General features: G+C 53.2%; 1 protein-coding gene across 1 annotated transcript; it reads right to left on the minus strand.

The window, feature by feature from the left end:
- Window positions 1–47: 47 nt before the first annotated feature.
- Window positions 48–13,982, minus strand: LOC105750110 (leukocyte immunoglobulin-like receptor subfamily B member 4). Its single transcript, XM_031961774.1, has 14 exons — window positions 13,862–13,982; window positions 13,546–13,581; window positions 13,104–13,388; window positions 10,875–11,168; window positions 9,563–9,728; window positions 3,320–3,480; window positions 3,023–3,058; window positions 2,590–2,865; window positions 2,117–2,410; window positions 1,357–1,473; window positions 1,239–1,281; window positions 1,099–1,136; window positions 949–1,001; window positions 48–832 (listed from the first exon to the last, which is right to left on the minus strand). The coding sequence occupies exons 1-14, from the start codon at window positions 13,893–13,895 to the stop codon at window positions 713–715; spliced, it is 1,953 nt and encodes a 650-aa protein (XP_031817634.1). The 5' UTR covers window positions 13,896–13,982; the 3' UTR covers window positions 48–712.
- Window positions 13,983–16,563: the final 2,581 nt, after the last annotated feature.

Raw genomic sequence — 16,563 nt, forward strand, 5'->3', positions numbered from 1 at the left:
TGTGGGGAGGGGGCCAGCTTGGGCTGGGGGCGGGGCCGTCTTCCCCCGGGCCGCCCGCTCGCACCCCGGAGCCCTGGGGAGGAAGTCTAGCCGGGGACCCTGGCCGTGGTCTGTCCTGGGAGGGCGAAAGCTCCTGTCCCTCCCCCACCCGGACCGCCATTGACCCCCCGGGCCTTAGGCGAGGAAATGTGGGGAGGGGGGAGATAGGATAGCGGCGGGCTCCGGGAAAGGGGCAGCGCGTCCAGCCCCGGGTCGCGCGGTGAGGAGGGGCCCGGGGCCGGCCGGAGAGGATGGGGAGCAGCCAGAGGGGCGGGGGGAGGCAGCGCCGAGGCCGGGAGACCCGGGCCAAGCCTCGGGAAACACCCCCCCCCCCCCCCGCCGCGGGCCAATCCAGGAGACGTGGAGCTGAAGCGCGTTTATTCCTGCGGTGCCCTCAGCGCGCCCCCCTCGGTCCCCCGGAGCCGGCTCCGAGGCCAGGTCTCCTCCCGCTCCAGTCCTGGGGGCGGCGGCTTCCGGCTCCGAGTCGCTCTGGATCCTTCCATCCGGGAGACCCCGGGGCCTTCCCAGCAGGGAGCCCCTCCCATGTCCGGCGCCGGGCACAGGCGCTGCCCAGCCCCTGGGGGCCACAGCGGGGAGCGGGGCTTGGCGGCGGCCCGGGCAGCCAGGTTGGATGCTGGGCACGCTCCCTCCGGGTCCCGGGGCTCGGCTCAGCTCAGCGCAGGGCGGCGTACAGGCAGGGCGGGCCTGGGCCCGAGCCGGGAGGGTCCTGGGGCTCGGCCTTGAGCTTCAGCTGGGCGTACGTCACTTGCCGAGGGTCCTCCCCGGGGGGCGCCTGCGGGAGGAGAGGAGGGGCTGAGGGAGAGGTGCAGCCTGAGCCCACCTCCCGCTGGGTGTGGGTGGGAGCCTCCCCCATGGGCCCCCCTCCTCCCCCCGGGCTGAGAGACTCACGGCTGTGTCCTCCGGTCCGGCCGGTGTCCGGCTGCCGTCCTCCACAGCAGCGTCTGAGGCAGAGAAGCAGGGGGAATCAGGCCCGGGCTCTGCCCAGGGCCGGGCCTTTCCCTCCGACGCCCCTCCCCCTCCCGCCCTGCCCTCACTCACACAGCGGCTCCTCCATGGGGGTCGCAGCGGGGTCTGAGCTGGGGAACCAGAAGGGACAGAGTGAGGGGTGGTGGGGGTGGTGGGGGAGGGGCTGGGAAGGGGGGCAGGTGTCTGGCGGAGGGTCTCTCTGGGGCTCCTACCTCTTGGGGGTCTTCTCGGCCTCCGCCCCTCTGCTCCCGTTGCCTGTGGGGAGAGTCAGAGTCAACCTTCCCCGGGGCTCGGGCCCCCGACCCGCCGCCCCCGGCCCCAAGAACTCGCCGATTCTGGCCCGATGGCGGCGACAGCAGAGGAGGAGGAGGAGGAAGAGCAGGATGAGCAGCGCGGAGAGGCCCAGCAAGATGGTTGCCGTGAGAGCCGAGGAAGCTGGGGCTGAAGCTGGGGGGGGGGGAGAAGGGGGCATATTAAGGCCGGCGGGTCCCCGGGAGGCCAGAGCTGGGTACTGGGCCCTGCGCACTCCAGGGCCTGTCCTGGTGCCGGGTGGGCCCAACCCCAAGAGTTGGGCCCCTTCTGCTGGACCTGATCCTGTGATCCTGCCCCCCCCCCCCCCCCCCCCCCCACCATGTCTCCCCTCCATGAGTAAGGCCGGGCAAGGAGGGCAGCTCTGGGCACAGAGCTCCGAGCTGGGGCGGAGTCCAGTCCAGCCTCAGACGCTTGCTAGCTGCGCTCTGCCTGGCTCACCCCCGTGCGATGCTGGGCAAGTCCCTCCCTCTCTGGCCCTCACTTTCCCATCTGTACAATGGGAGTATGACCACGAGGTGGGAACGGTGAGAGGGAAGCAGACTCCTGCCCCTCCCTCGGCACTGCCCAGCCCCTGCCCACCCTCAGTCCTCCAGGGCCCCAGGCCCTCCCTGATGTGTCCCGGAGAATATCGCTGGACATGCAGAATGCAGAGTGGGCCAAGGGGCAGGGCCCCGGGGTCTGCATTCTCTGAGCCCCACCCATTACTCTGGGCCCTGGGGGCCCCAGGACTGTGGAGGGAGCTTAGCAGGGCTGGGAGGGAGAGGCCGGGGTCTCTCACCTGTGACCCTGAGCTCCAGGGCGTCACTGGGGAATGACCACTCATGGGGGGAGAGACTCCAAAAGCTGTAGCATCGGTACGTCCCTCCGTGGGTGGAGTTCACAGCAGGGATGGAGAAATTGGCCTGAGACGCCCGTGCATGGGGCTGGGCCGGGGCCTGGGTGACCTGTTCTCCGACCTTGTACAGGGCAGACCGGTCATGGGACAGCTGGGAATGGCACTGGAGGGTCACAGCCTGTCCTGGGGCCACCTTGGAGCTGGGCCAGGCCGAGAGGGAGGGTGGTGGGAAAAGCCCTGCAGGAGCAGGAGAGTCGGGACTGAGAACAGGAAGAGCCCTCCCCTCTCTGTGCCCAGGCTGGAGGCAGGACAGGAACAGGGGCAGAGCAGCAGCCCGTCCTCCCCCCTCTCCCTCTCCTGGCTTCCTCAGGGCCTGCTGGGGCGGGGGAGCTGCAGGGGCTCCAGAGCCTGCTCACCTGTCACCGTCAGCTCCAGGGGCTCACTGGGCTCTGACCACCCTGACAGGCTTTGGTAGAGACACTGGTAGCTCCCAGCAGAGCTCGCTGCTATGTTATAGATGATGAACCAGGCTTCCTGCCCAGCTGGAAAAGCTTCCACAAAACTATTGCTTCCTGTCTTCCTCAGGCGGTGCACACCAGCCCCAGGGGACCCTTTACACCAGAGGATCACGGGCTGCCCTTGGGGGACCACCGAGCTGGGCTCAGCCCTGAGGGAGGGTTTGGGCAATTCCTCTGGAAGAGAATCAGCCCCGAGATCCCCTCTCAGCCCCTCCCTCCCAGCCCCCTCCCAGAATCACCCATCAGCACAAACCCCTCCCCCCCACCCCCTCCCCTAACTCTCAGGGCTGAGCAGGCAGGAGGGGCAGGAAGCTTTGGGGCAGGGACTCACCTTGTTGTGCCCAGGTCTCCCAGCACAGACTAAGCCCTGTAGGACAGGCTCTCATTAGATTCGTCTCCCAGAAGCTACAAGTTTGTCACCACACCCAAGGGGCAGGGATGGGGGGGGGGCAGAGGGGCAGCCAGACAACGGGGACCCCGGCTCGTGGGCTGCCTGTGCCCCATCTCACTGGCCCTGCATTTCCTGCTCTGTGGGATCGATTGCAGGGTCCAGGCAGTGATTCCAAGGCTCCCTGAAGTTTTGAGTCTGCCTCTGGAAGTCATGGCTCTCCCACTTCCCAGGACTTACCGAAGCCGAGCAGGGCAGCGAGCGTGGGGGCCATGGTGCCCGAGGGTGAGTGCAGGGCTCTTAGCGGAGCTTCCCTGGCACAGGATGGGGTCAGAGTGGCCTTCCCCACGTTCATGCCCTGCTCCCACCCAGCGATGAATGTGGAAGAAGACGTTCTCCTTCATCAGGCTGCAGGGATGAGTCAAAGTCATGTGGCTGGAATGCAGGGCACCAGGGTCTCAGGAGATGGCTGTGCCCGGGGGAATGGCAGAGAGCACGGCCATGGGCGTGCGGACAAGGAAGCAATGATTTCAGAGACGGGGGTGGAGTGGAAGGCAGCACCGGGGAACCATCTCTACTCAGGCTGCTGCATTTGAAAGCCCAGGAGAGAAGAGGAAGAAGTTGTGGAGGAAGGGCCGACAAACAGCACAGGAAGGCAGACAAACCAGAACGAACAAGTGATCACATGCTTCACAACAGCAAGGTCTGTGGAATGGAGCCTTTTATCCCTCTTGTGTCAAGTAAAGTCATTCAGTAGCGATTAGGCAGAGGATAACGAGATGCCCTTTTTGGTGTTTAATTTCAGATTAATAATGTATGGTTTTATACATACACATATGTATACATTTAAGTATACAAGCATCCACTCACATGCCACCTTAAATCTCGGGGATCAGCTCTCTTGAGCAGATTTCAGCAGTCACGCCGGTTGGAAACCCAAATCTTTTGCCTTTTGGAATATCATGTTCCAATCTCTCCTTTCCTTCAAAAGTACAAGCTGTGAAGTCTTGGGAAGTTTTCCAGAGTTTCAGGATAGAAGAGGACCTGCATGTGGTACAGCACAATGGAGGCTGTTTTTGGAATGGGAGGACATGGATTCAGATTTCACCCTTGCCATGTGGTACTTGTGTGTGACTTTGGACAAGAGATGTTATTTCTCTGGGCTTAAATTTCCTTTTTTGTAAGCTGGGGTGATTGATATAACCAACAAATTACACATTCAAGCAGAAAACAAAGTTTCCTTTTTTTTTTTAATATAAAATATTATATATAAAGCTTTCCCACTGGGAATAGGCTTTAGGCTTCTCTTTGGGAGGTGGGGGCAACTGAAGAGGCTTTGCTAAGAAAAGTTTACAAAAAAAGGAAGTAAAAGCAAAAATTAGGAACTATTTTGTCCAATTGTATGCTAACAAATCTGATAATCTCAGTGAAGTGGATGAATACTTACAAAAATATAGATTGTCCTGATTAATAGCTGAGGAAATAAATTACTTAAATAGTCCCATTTTAGGAAAAAAAGATTGAATAAGCTATTAATGAAGTCCTAAGAAAAAAACTCCAGGGCTAGATGGATTTATAAGTCAGTTTTCCCAAACATCTAAAGAAGAACTAATTCCAATTATTGCATATACTATTTGAAAAAAAAAGTCAAAGAGGATTGCCAAATTCCTTCTACGATATAAATATGGTGCTGATAGCTAAACCAGGAAGAGGCAACACAGAGAAAGAAAATTACAGACCAATCTCCCTCATGAATACTGATGAAAAAACTTTAAATAAAATGTTAACAAAGAGACTATAAGAACTTATCAGGAAGATAATTCACTGACCATGGGGGATTTATTCAAGGAATGCAGGGCTGGTTTCCTTATTGGCATAATAGACAACATCAATAACAAAATGAACAGAAACCATATGATGATCTCAATAGATTCAGCAAAAGCTTTTGACAAAATACAGCACCCTATTAAAAACACTAGAGAGTATAAGAATAAATGGAGTTCTCCTTAAAATGATAACAGCATCTGCCTAAAATCACCAATAAGCATTATTTGCAGTGGGGAGAAAGTAGATGCATTCCCAAAGAGATCAGAGTTGAAACAAGGATGCCCATTATTACTATTATTCAATAATGTAGTAGGAATATTTGCTCTAGCAATAAGGAAAAAAAAAAAAAAGAAATGAAAGGAATTAGAGTAGACAATGAGGAGATAAAACTGTCATTCTTTGCATATATATGATGGTATCCTTAAAAAATCCTAGAGAATGATCCTACTTAAAACTTAAAACCTACTTAAAAAAATTAACAGCTTTAACTGAGTTGCAGGATATAAAATAAACCCACAGAAATCGTCAGCATTTCTATATTTTATTACCAAATTCCAGCAGTAAAAGAAAGAGAAAATTCATGTAAAATAACTGTAGACAAAATAAAATATTTGGGTGTCTATCTGGCAGGACAAGCCTAGGAACTATATGAACACAGTCAGAAAACACTTTTCACACAAATAAAGCCAGATCTAAACAATTGGGAAAACAGAAATTGTTCATGGGTAGGCTGAACTAATATAATAAAAATGACAATTGTACCCAAGTTAGTCTGCTTGTTCAGTGCCATGTCAATCAAATTCCCGAAAAATTACAGAGCTAGGAAAAATAATAACAACTCATCTGGAAGAACAAAAAAAAAAAAAATCATTAAGGGACAGTTCCCTAATAGTACCAGATCTATAACGCTATTATAATGCAGGAGTCATCAAAACCATTTGGTACCGGCTAAGAGAGAATGGAGGATCAGTGGAATTAGATTAGATGCACATGACACAATAATCAATGACTATAGCAATCTAGTATTGGATAAACCCCAAACTCCAGTTTCTGAAAGAGGAACTCATAATTTCACAAAAATTGCTGGGAAAACTGGAAAATAATGTCATAAACTCAGCATAGATGTACTTCTCATACCTCATACCAAAATAAGGTCAAAACGGGTACAGGATTTGGGCATTAAAAAGTGATACCATAAACAAATGAAAAGAGCAAGGGATAATTTACCTATCAGATCTTTGGAGAAGGGAGGAATTTATGGTCAAAGAAGTACTAAAGAACCGTATGAAATCAAAATGGAGAACTCTGATTACATTAAATTAAGAGTCTTTGAAGAGACAAAACCAATACAGCCAAGATTAGCAGGGAAGCAGAAAACTGGGAAAAATATTTTTACATCCAGTGTTTCTGATCAAGATCTCGTTTCTAAAATATATAAACACCCTGATTTTTTTGTCTTATTGAGCCATCTATTTCCATTTGTTCAATTCTGAATTTTAGTGGGTTATTTTCTTCATTTACTTTTTTTTGCTTCTTTTTTGTATTTGTCCAGTTGAATTTTTGAATGAGTTGTTTTGTTCTGTGGAATTTTTTTTCCATTTCACAAATTTTGTTTTTTAAGAAGTTATTTTCTTTTTCTCTTTCACAAGGCTTTCATTTCCTTTCCCCATTTTTCCTCTAGCTCTCTTTTAAGATGCTTTTAAAGTTCTTCTAGGAGAGCTTTATGTGATGGGGACCAGATTATGTCACCTTTTGGAGCTTCACTTGGAAACAATCTGCCTTTAGTCTCCTCAGTGTTTGAAATCTGTTTTTCTCTTTCACCATAAATGCTATCAATTATTAGACTCTTCTTTACTTTTTTACTTATCTTTTTAAAGTTAAGTTAAGGTCAGAGAGAAATGTACGTCATCTTTGCCACCTTGGCTCCGTCCCCCCTCTGCCCCCCATAACTTTTCTATCCCTGCTGACCGTTTACTTTAATTCTGCTGCTAACTTGCTTTACTATTACTTAACCTCCCCTTACTCATGCATCCCTCCCTTGTCTTCTCTCACCCTTTGCTTTTCCATTTAACCATCCCTCCCTTCATTTCTTTATAGAGTTTAGATGGGGCTATACCCTTCATAGTATATATGTAGTGTTGCTTATTTAACCCATTACCGATGTAACTTTTCAGTACTATGAGCCCTCCTCCCCCTCTAATGCCTCTGTGTCTTTTCTTCTCCTGCACCTCATTTGTATGACATGATTAGTATTTCTACTTTAACTCTGCCCCCATCTTTCATTTGAGCTACCCTAGTGCTGATTTCAATCTTAAACATATGACACACATTTTCCATGTTAAAAAAAAAACCATAAACATTTTATCCATGTTAAATTCCTTGAAACTGATCTTTGGCATTGGCTCTAATGTGTTAAATTTCCTATGAAGTTTGGGTTTGATTGACAGAAAATCCTAAAAATCTGCAAGTTCATTGAATGTCCACTTTTTCCTTATTCAATATCATAGATAATTTTGCTGTATGTGATTTTTTGGCCTCAGGTCTGGTTCATTTTCTAGTTGGTAGATATACTTCCAAGACCTGGGGTCTTTTCTTGTGGCTGCTGATAAGTTCTGTACAATTCTAATTGTAACTTCAGCATATTTGAATTTTTTCCTTGTTTCTTGCAAAATGTCCTCTATGATCTGGGGATTTTGAAATTTGGCAATAATATTCCTATGCGTTCTCCACAAAGAATTTTGTTGAGGTGGTGATCGGACAAAGAATTTTGTTGAGGTGGTGATCGGCAGATTTTTTCTGTTTCTACTTTCCCCTCATGCTCTTTCACTCCAAGACAATTTTCTTGGATTATTTCTTCCCTTATTGTGTGAAGGTCCTTTTTTTGGATTACAACTTTCAGGCAGTCCAATTATTTTTATATTTTCTCTTTTTGATCTTTTCTCCAGATCTATGATTTTTTCCTATAATATGTTTTACATTGTGCTCTTTTTTTTTCTTTAGAATATGTTTTGTCTTGGTCTCTCATAGCTTCACTGGCTTCTCCTTGCCACATTCTAATTTTCAAAGAGGCATTTTCATCTTTGAGACTCTGTTTCTCCTTTTCTTGTTGATTATCTTTTTTTTCATAATCTTGTTTTTCCTGGATGTTTTTATTTTTAATTTATTTTAGTTATTTCTCAATGTTTCTCATTTGATTTTTGAATTCTTCTATAAATTCTCTTTGGGCAGGGAGCCACTTCATATTACTCTTTAGGGCAGAAGCTTTTTTTTTTTTACTTCAATCTCCTCCTCTGAAGACAAACCCCAATCTTCCCTGTTGCCATAGTAGGTTTGTATGGTGGGGTTCTTTTTCTTGCCAGTTCAATTTTTTTTAAATTGAGAAGTATTTGTGTAAGCACTTCTAATCCTGGTGTGGAAGGGTGGTGCCTCTAGCTTCACTTCAGCTCTCCTCTCTGACTAGAAACCCTAATCCAAGGGCTCTGCCCTCCAACAAGTGCCCACAGCCAGCAGCCTCCCTCCGTCCTGCTGAGGCTCCAGCCACAGCCAGCTCTCTCTGGAGCTCCCCATTTGGTGTCTGAGGAGAGCAAGCCCAAGGATGTTTGTACTTCTTACTGGTTAATATCTGGTCAGGGGTTTTTCTTTGCATCTTGAGTCGTACCAGGAGGACCCTGTTCTGCCCCAAGTCTTCTTGCTTTTTGACCAGTCTGTGTTTGCTCTGAGGGACAAACTTGTTCTTTCTGTGGGGGAAAACTGAGAGATCTTGAAATTTACCAACCTACTCCCCCATCTTCCCTCAGTACTTTGTGAAACATAGGTCTTTCCATCTGATTAAATTCTTGGGAAAGTGGGTGGGTTAGTGGGGGGAGGGAGAGAGACAGAAAGACAGAGAGTGGGGGAGACAGAAAGAGAATGAAGGAGGGAGGAAATCAGGGAAGAAGGAAGGGAGAGATACTGAGAGACAGGGACAGACAGACAGAGAAAGAGACAGAGACATAGGAAGAGACAGAGAAAGAGACAAGGGAAGAGGCAAAGACAGAGAGACAAGGGGAGAGAGACAAAGATAGAGAGACAGAGACAGACTCTAAGGGGAGTCTGGCCCTTTGGGTGCAGGGCGCCCTCTGGGGGCACTGGTGGTCATGGGCAAGGGGCACGTTTAGCATCTGAGACAGGAGCCTCAGGCTGCGGTGAAGGCCAGCTCCGGGTGGCAGCCAGGGCAGCGCCTTTAGATCCCCCAGGAAGGCTGACTCTGGTCTCCTCAGGAGCTCTGGGGTGCAAATGCCTTCTTGAGAACATCAGGAAGCCGGGTCTACAACTCCAGGCAGCAGGCGGGAGGAGAGCTGGGGCAGAGGGCGCTTGTGGGCCGGGCCAGCAGAGGACAGGCTTGTCCTGGGAGGGGGATCTGATGTGGGAGAGGCCGTGGGGGAAGCAGGGGGTCCTGCTGCTGGTCAGGGTGGGCTTAGGGCCCTCAGAGCCATGATGGGCAAAGGCATGAGGGAGGAGGCTCAGGGGGATTGCTCCTGGCCCATACTTGATGGGGATGGTGTGGACACTCGCCACTCAATGATGAGATTGGTGTAGACCCCCAAAGGCGGGGCCCTCCCTCTTTCTGGGTATGGGCAGGACTCTGGTAGTCTTTGGGATCCACACCTTCAGTGCCCCCCAGCTTTGCCTTCCCCTCTGTCAGAAGACGCGGGAGCTCCCCCTGGGCCTCCCCTGCAGCCATTCCAAGCTTCACCCAGCAGGAGCCCCAGGAGGACGAGCACCAGCCCGGCCAGACCGAGGCGGATGACGTTGCCCACCGTGTAATCCTGGGCTGTAGGACCTGGGAGGGGGAGAGAAGTCACTGGGAGAGGGACAAGGCCCCCGATCTCGGGCCCCCATCAGTGGGGGCGGGATTCTCCCACCCCAGGCCCGGCCCCAGCCCCTGTCCCTGGCCTGGGAGTCCTGGTCACTCCCTGGCTGGGAGGCTGGGGAAGGGGCTGGGGGTGGGGCCCTGGGGCCTGAGGGAGGGGCTGAGGCAGCCCCCCCTTCCTTGTCCCCTTCAGGGCTTCCTCTGCAGGCCCCTGAGTCAGGCCCAGGTCCCTCTTCCCGTTGCCCTCACTTCCGCTCCTCCCCCTCATTCTTCATCTCCCGCCATGTTGGGAACAGCTCGGGAAGGGGGTAGGGCAGGAAGCTTGTGGTGAGGAAGAGCCGAGTTCAGGTCCCACCTCAGACACTTACTCTCTGTGTGAGCCTGGCCCTGCCAGGGATGGCAGAAGCAGAGCCCCCTCCCCATAGTCCTTGCTGTGGCTGCGTGGGTGAGGGGGGGAGGCCCCGGGGGCTGATGGGGAAGAGAGAAGGGAGCAGGCTTGGGGCCACCTGCCCCTCTCTGCTCCCCCCTCCCCAGCCCCTTCCTGGCAGCCGGGATCTCCCTCCTTCCCTAGCTTGGAGCCCCTCCTGCTTGTGTCCCAGGCCTCCATCTCTCCTCACGCTCTGAGACAGGGGGGACCCGGCCCTGGCTTAGGCTGCAGGAGCAGCAGAGGAACAGAGACTCCCTCCCTGTGCTGAGGATGCCTGTTCCTCACTGGGTGGGGAGGGGGTCAGAGCTTGGGTGCCTCCAGGGTTGGGGGGGAGGGGAGGATCCTTTGAGGTTCCTGGAACAAAGAGGGAGAAGCGTGAAGGGCTTGTAGGTATTACTCTCCCCCCTCCCCTGGCTCAGCCCTGGCCTCCTCAACCCCCTTTCCTGGGACTTGGAGATATTGTCTGTATGTGGGCAACTGGACTGGCAGCCACTGGGGAGGGGTCCAGAGGGGCCAGGGAGCAGAGGCCCAGGGTCTGGAGCCTTCTCTGAGGACAACCTATTGCCCAGACCCTCCCTGCCTCCCTCTGAGCCTCCCCCCCCCCCCAGCCCTCCTGGCCCCTAGGGATCCCACGACCAGGGAGAGGTGTAGGAGGGCTGGGAGGGAGGGGGAGGACTGGAGTCTCTCACCTGTGACCTTGAGCTCCAGGGAGTCACTGGGGAATGACCACTCATGGGGGGAGAGACTTTGAAAGCTGTAGCATCTGTACGTCCCTCCATGGGCAGAAGTCACAGCAGGGATGGAGAAATCGGCCTGAGCCCCCTCAGCAAGGACATGGGCTGGGGCTTTGGTGACTTGTTCTCCGTCCTTGTACAGGGCAGAGCGGTCATATCGATTCCCTGAATAGCACCGGAGGGTCACGGCCTGTCCTTTGGCCACCACGGAGCTGGGCCAGGCCGAGAGGGAGGGCGGGTCATAGCGGTCTGCAGGAGGAGGGGCTAGAATTAGGGCTGGAAGGCTTCTCCTTGGAGGGGGGGAGACAGATCTGGCTGCTGGGGGGCTGGCCTGGGCCTGCCTGGACCCCAGGATGGGCTGGAGAGTTAACTCATGTCCAGAAAAAGGCAAATGTTGCAGGTTTTGGGGTAGAAAAAGGGCTTTGGAAACCTTCCAGGGGAAGAAAGGAAAGTGGCTGGTTGAATAGGGGGAGGGAAAAAGCCAGAGGGCAGGAAGAGAGGGAAGGAAAGTGGGGAGAGACAGAGAGAGAGGGAGGGAGAGACAAGACAGGGGGGAAGGGGAGATGCAGAGAGTGAGAGACAGAAAAAGATACAGAGAGAAAGATAAGAGGCAGGGAAGAGAAAGTTTCAGATACAGAAAGAGACACAAATTTGGGTCAGCTCTGGGGAAGGAGCCGTGGTCCGGGAGGCTTCCTTCCTGGCAGGGGGCTGGGAGCCCCAGGACCTGGTCCTCTCTCACAGAATCTCTCCACTTGGGGGGGGGGTCCCAGTGGGGGCAGAGTTATGGCCGGTTATGACCCAAGTGGGCTGGCTCTCATCCCCAAAGCAGAGGCTACTCTCACTGTGGCCCCTGGGCAGGTCCCTGGACAGGACAATAAGAGGCTTGGCTGGGATTCCTGGTTCCCTTCTACTCTGACCTCCTACAGAGACCCCTGGGGCTACCCAGAGAAGACATCCCCTCCCCTCCCTGTGCCTATGTCTGAGCTGGGGGAGGACACAGAGCAGCAGCAGGCCCCTCCTCTGACTTGAGAGGGTCAGGGCTGGGTGGGAGAGATGGCCCACCAGCCCCTTGTTTCATCCCTGGGGAGCCACCAGCTCTGTCTGTGCTCCTGAGCCCCACGCTGAGCCTCTTGCCTCCATTTTGTCCCCAAATGGGACCTGATTGAGGTAGTTGGAGGTACAGAAGCCAAAGCCCAGGCCTGGAGTCAGGAGTTTATATCCAGCCTCAGACACTTTCCAGCAAGATGATCCTAGGCTAGTCACTTCCTCTCTGTTCTCCTCAGTTTTCCCACCTGGGAGGTGGGATAACATTCAGCTGGCAGTTATTGCAAGCATTGTAATGTTCTCTGGTTCAGTTTTCCTGGGGGTCTCTGGGGCAGCCTTTGTTCCAGTTCAGGGATCACCATAAGAACAGTCAGATGTTAACGTTCAGGTCCTTTATCATCTCCTTCACAATCTAGTTTCCTTCCCTGGGCCCCTCGGGGCAAATCTTAGAGGCTTCCGGAGCCTTGGTTTCAGTGGCGAAGCTAAGGGGAGCCTGCCAGCCCAGGGGGTGAGATGGGATGAATGACTCCGAGTCCAAGGGCTTGTGCTTCGGCCTCCAGTCCGCTTGTCTTCTCCAGCTCTCTCCAAGCCTGATCTCAGCCCCCTAGGAGCCTGAATGAAGAGGGAATGAGTCTCTGTCCTTGGTTCTGAGAGCCTGAGCTCCTGCCGCCAGGTCTCTTGTCTTGTCTGGATCTCTGAATCTGAGGGCTTTCTGAGTCCCAGCTTCTATGCTCGACACTGAGCATAAACCAATCATTATGTCACTAGGGAACCATTATTTGCTGTAGGATTAGATCAGTCCTACTGAACCGTGCTACACTAGCTAACCATTGTCTCCTCAATTCCACTGACTTAGTGCCTTGTAAGAATCCTTTGTTTCAAGTTCAGAGTTCTGGCCCCAAACAGAGGTTCTCATGGCATGATGTAAAGGGCTTGGCACACAGTAGGTGCTGTATAAATGCTGACTCCCTTCCCCCACTTCTAGCCCCAGAGGGAGAGTAGAGGCAGAAACACGGGAGAGGACAGAAGGGCAGGGTCAGGGGGCAGTTTGGGACCAGGCTGGGCAGGAGAGGAGCTCAGGGGCTGCTGGGATCCTGCACCAGCCCTACCTGAGGGGTGGGGTGACCTGGACTTCCTCACCTGTGACCACCAGCTCCAGGGGGTCACTGAGCTCTGACCAGAGGGACGCTGTTCTGTAGTGACAGAAGTAGGTTCCTGTGTCATTCAGTGTCATCCATGGGGTGGAAAACTCGACCTCAACTTCCTCTGATTGCACATACTCGATACGTTTTAATCCATGGCCCAGCTCTTTCTCCAGAAAGTATTCAACAGCTCCCGGTGACCCCCGGCACCTCAAGGTCACCCTTCTCCCCAGGGGCCCCAGTGACCCATTCTCTGCGCTGAGGGAGGGTCTGGGGAGCTTGTCTGGAAGGGAATGAGAGCTGTCAGCCCCAGGGGATCCCCTGCTCTCTGCTCCCCGAACTGGGTCCCCCCCTTCAAGCCCTGACAGGCCAGCCCAGCTCCCTCCACCTCCCTCTTCTGGGGAGCTGTCTGCTCTGGGGGTGGAAGGGGAGGGACTCACCTGCCTGCGCCCTCATCCTGTGGCCCAAACACAGCCCTGGCAGAGAAGACCCTGATTACTGTCGTTGGTCAGGCTTCCACACCCTCCCCACCCAGCCCCCCAGCCCCCCTGCCCCCCAGGCAAGGAGACAGGACTCAGAGTCTAGCTCAGAGACACCCCCTTCCCCCCCCCGGGCTTCCAGCTCCTCCCCTCTTCCCCATCTTGCTGGCTGATCTCCGGCTTGTCAGGCCCTTCTTCCCCACAAAACGGGGGTGGGGCGGGCGGGACCTGGGGCTCTGTAAAGTCCCCTCCATGGTGGGGGCTTCTTAGGACTCACCGAGGCACAGCAGGGCAGGGAGGGTGGGACTCATAGTCGTCCCAGTGGGAGGGGGGCTGCTGGCCCACCCGGACGGGGGCACAGGATGCGAGCAGGGCTGGCTCTGCTCTGAGGTTCCCAAACTTCCCCTTCCTCTTTATGGTGCCTCCTTGCTGGCATGGAGGAGGGGTGGGGACAGTCACCTTGTGACAGATGGAACAATTTTTGCTTTCTTGCTGCTGACTCTGGCCCCAGAACCTGGGAAAGATCCCCAGGTGATGAGGTCTAGATTTAGGGAACCAAAATGAGGTTAGGGTTTCTGGTGGTCAGGGGGTTAAAAGATAAGGTCTGTGTGGTGGCAGGTTTGGGGTTCAGGGAACCAAATGGAGAAGTTTGGCTCCCCTACACCCCCTTGGGATTCAGTGCAAGAGTAGGGGTTTGGGGGAGCCCCCTTCTGGTGCGGCAGAGGTTCTCTGTAAAGGAATTTACAGACCTGTAAACCTAGATTGATAAAAGAAGTTTATTATGGAGATTGGAAGTAAGGTTCAAGTCTGGTTAAGGAAAATAGGTGAGGGTAAGGAGAGGCTGGCACTGGAAAAGAATGTTATTTCAGCGGGCAGATGTATGGAAAATGGAGTTTTGCCCTGAAAATGCAGTTCTCAGTGAGCTGAAGGTCCTGGCAGAAAAGGGAGCTGCCGAGGTCCCTCTGCAAAGACCTTAGTTGATGGAAGCTCATTATATTCCTTGTCTTGATGGAGGTTGGGAAGCCCGAGCAGATCAGAACCAGTAGGGGCTGGGAGAGCCCAAGTTGGCTCAGATCTGGCTGGGGCTGGGACAAGCCTGGATCTCCTATTGGAATTCACAGGGATGCTTTTGACCAGGATTTGTGAATCAAAGGCTCTGGTGCCCGGGAAAGCCAACTTGTGTGGGGAGGATGTGCCTCAGCCAGGACGGGCTGGGACTCTGAAGGGAATCTCAGATCAATAGGAAATACAGTTTCTTAAAGGGACTACAACTCACTTTATAGGGAAGCATGAGGTGTCGGCCTCACAGACCCCCCGCCCCTCCCAATTGGCAGGTGTTGGACTCCCCAGGGGTCTATGAATCTGACCCTGGGGACCAGATCCTGTCCTCAGCCTGAACCCTGCCCCCAGCCCTGGCTCTCTGAGACTGAACTCAATCCCTAGCCCAGCAGAGACTTCTTAGGTGCTGGTCACAAAGGGGTTAAAACTAAACCTTCAAAAAAGGGGCTGTTGGGGGGGAGCTACTGCCTTATGATCCGGGGGAGGATCTGTTCTGGAGTTTCCCCAAGAACCTTATTGGCTCCAGCCCATCCTCGGGACTGCCCAGGCCTCTGCCTTCTGTGGATGGGAGGCTTGGGACTCTCTGCTTGCCCCAGCCTGGAGGATCAGGTCTTAGGACAGGATTCCTCCTTTTGGAGTGTATGGGATGCTTAGGGAGAACCTGCTCCTCCAGGGTGAGGGCTGCTCATCTACCTTTGGGGTTCACTAGTGAGCCAATTCTTACCTGTGGCTCCAGGAATCTCTAGCACCCACTGTGGCTGCTGAGCTGTGTGATTGGACCCCCAAACTGACTGGGGCTTAGGGCTAGCTTTGCAAGGTGCCTCAAAAGAATTGTAGCCTTAGACTTTTTTTCAAAGCAAGAGGCAGAGATTTTGTGACACTGCTGGGAGGAGACTCATTTCCCAAAGGGACTTTAGCCATTAACAGGGAGGAAGTCAAGGGGGAGGATGCCTAAGGCAGGGGAGGAGCCTAGAGGGTTTGTGCCACACATAATAGGACCACTTTCTGATGAGCCCTGGGAGAAGTGGTGACAAGTAGGTTCTTTTATGGGGGAAAAACAAGCTCAGAGGTGGCCATCACAACCTGGCCATCTGATTGGCCACAGGATCTGGGCCCAGGATAATCTTGTCTATGCAAAGAAGTGGAGAAGGCCCCAAAGCCCCACTCAAGAAGAAAAGGCCCATTTAAGGAGTCAGTCCTTCTCCCTGCTTGCCTCAGGCAGTGCTTTGGGCTGCAGTTCAGGCCCTCTCCCTGGGAGCTCCCCAGCTCCCAAACCCCTGGCCTCCCTTTGCTGGGGTCCCCCCCTCGTGGCCACATATGGCAAAACCTTTCTGGCAGCCGGCCTAAGCCAGGTTGGGGGTAAACACTGGTGCTGGAGGAGGATCCCTGGCAGATAAGAAGCCAACTTTCCATGGCAGAATGGGAGGGTGAGCACCTCACCTTTATCCTCATCTATTTCCTTAACTAGACTTTAACCTGACTTCCAATCCCCATAACAATCCTCTTTTATCAATCTAGGTTTTCTAGTCTGTGAATTCCTTTACAGGGAGCCTCTGCACCACCAGAAGGGAGTTCCCCAAAACTCCTTACCCTTGTGCCAAATCCTGAGGGGTTGCAGGGGGACCAAACCTTCCATTTGATTCTCTGCACCCAAACCTGCCACTAGACCTTATTTAACTCCCTGACTACCAGAAACCCTAATTTCATTTAGCTTCCCCAAATCTAAACCTCATCAAAACCAGCTTAGAGATTCTTAGTGAACATGTTCCTTGTTTAGAAATTATAAATCCTAAACAGGCTCAGTTCCCAGGGCTGATGACCCTGCTTACCCTGATGGTTCCTAGAAAACTGGCAAGCTCACAAATGAAGGGGAGTCCACAGAGACCCAGGCAGGGGGCTGAGCTTGCTGTTGCCCACCCC

This window comes from Sarcophilus harrisii, chromosome 3 (genome assembly GCF_902635505.1).
Source record: "Sarcophilus harrisii chromosome 3, mSarHar1.11, whole genome shotgun sequence".
NCBI lineage: Eukaryota > Metazoa > Chordata > Mammalia > Dasyuromorphia > Dasyuridae > Sarcophilus > Sarcophilus harrisii.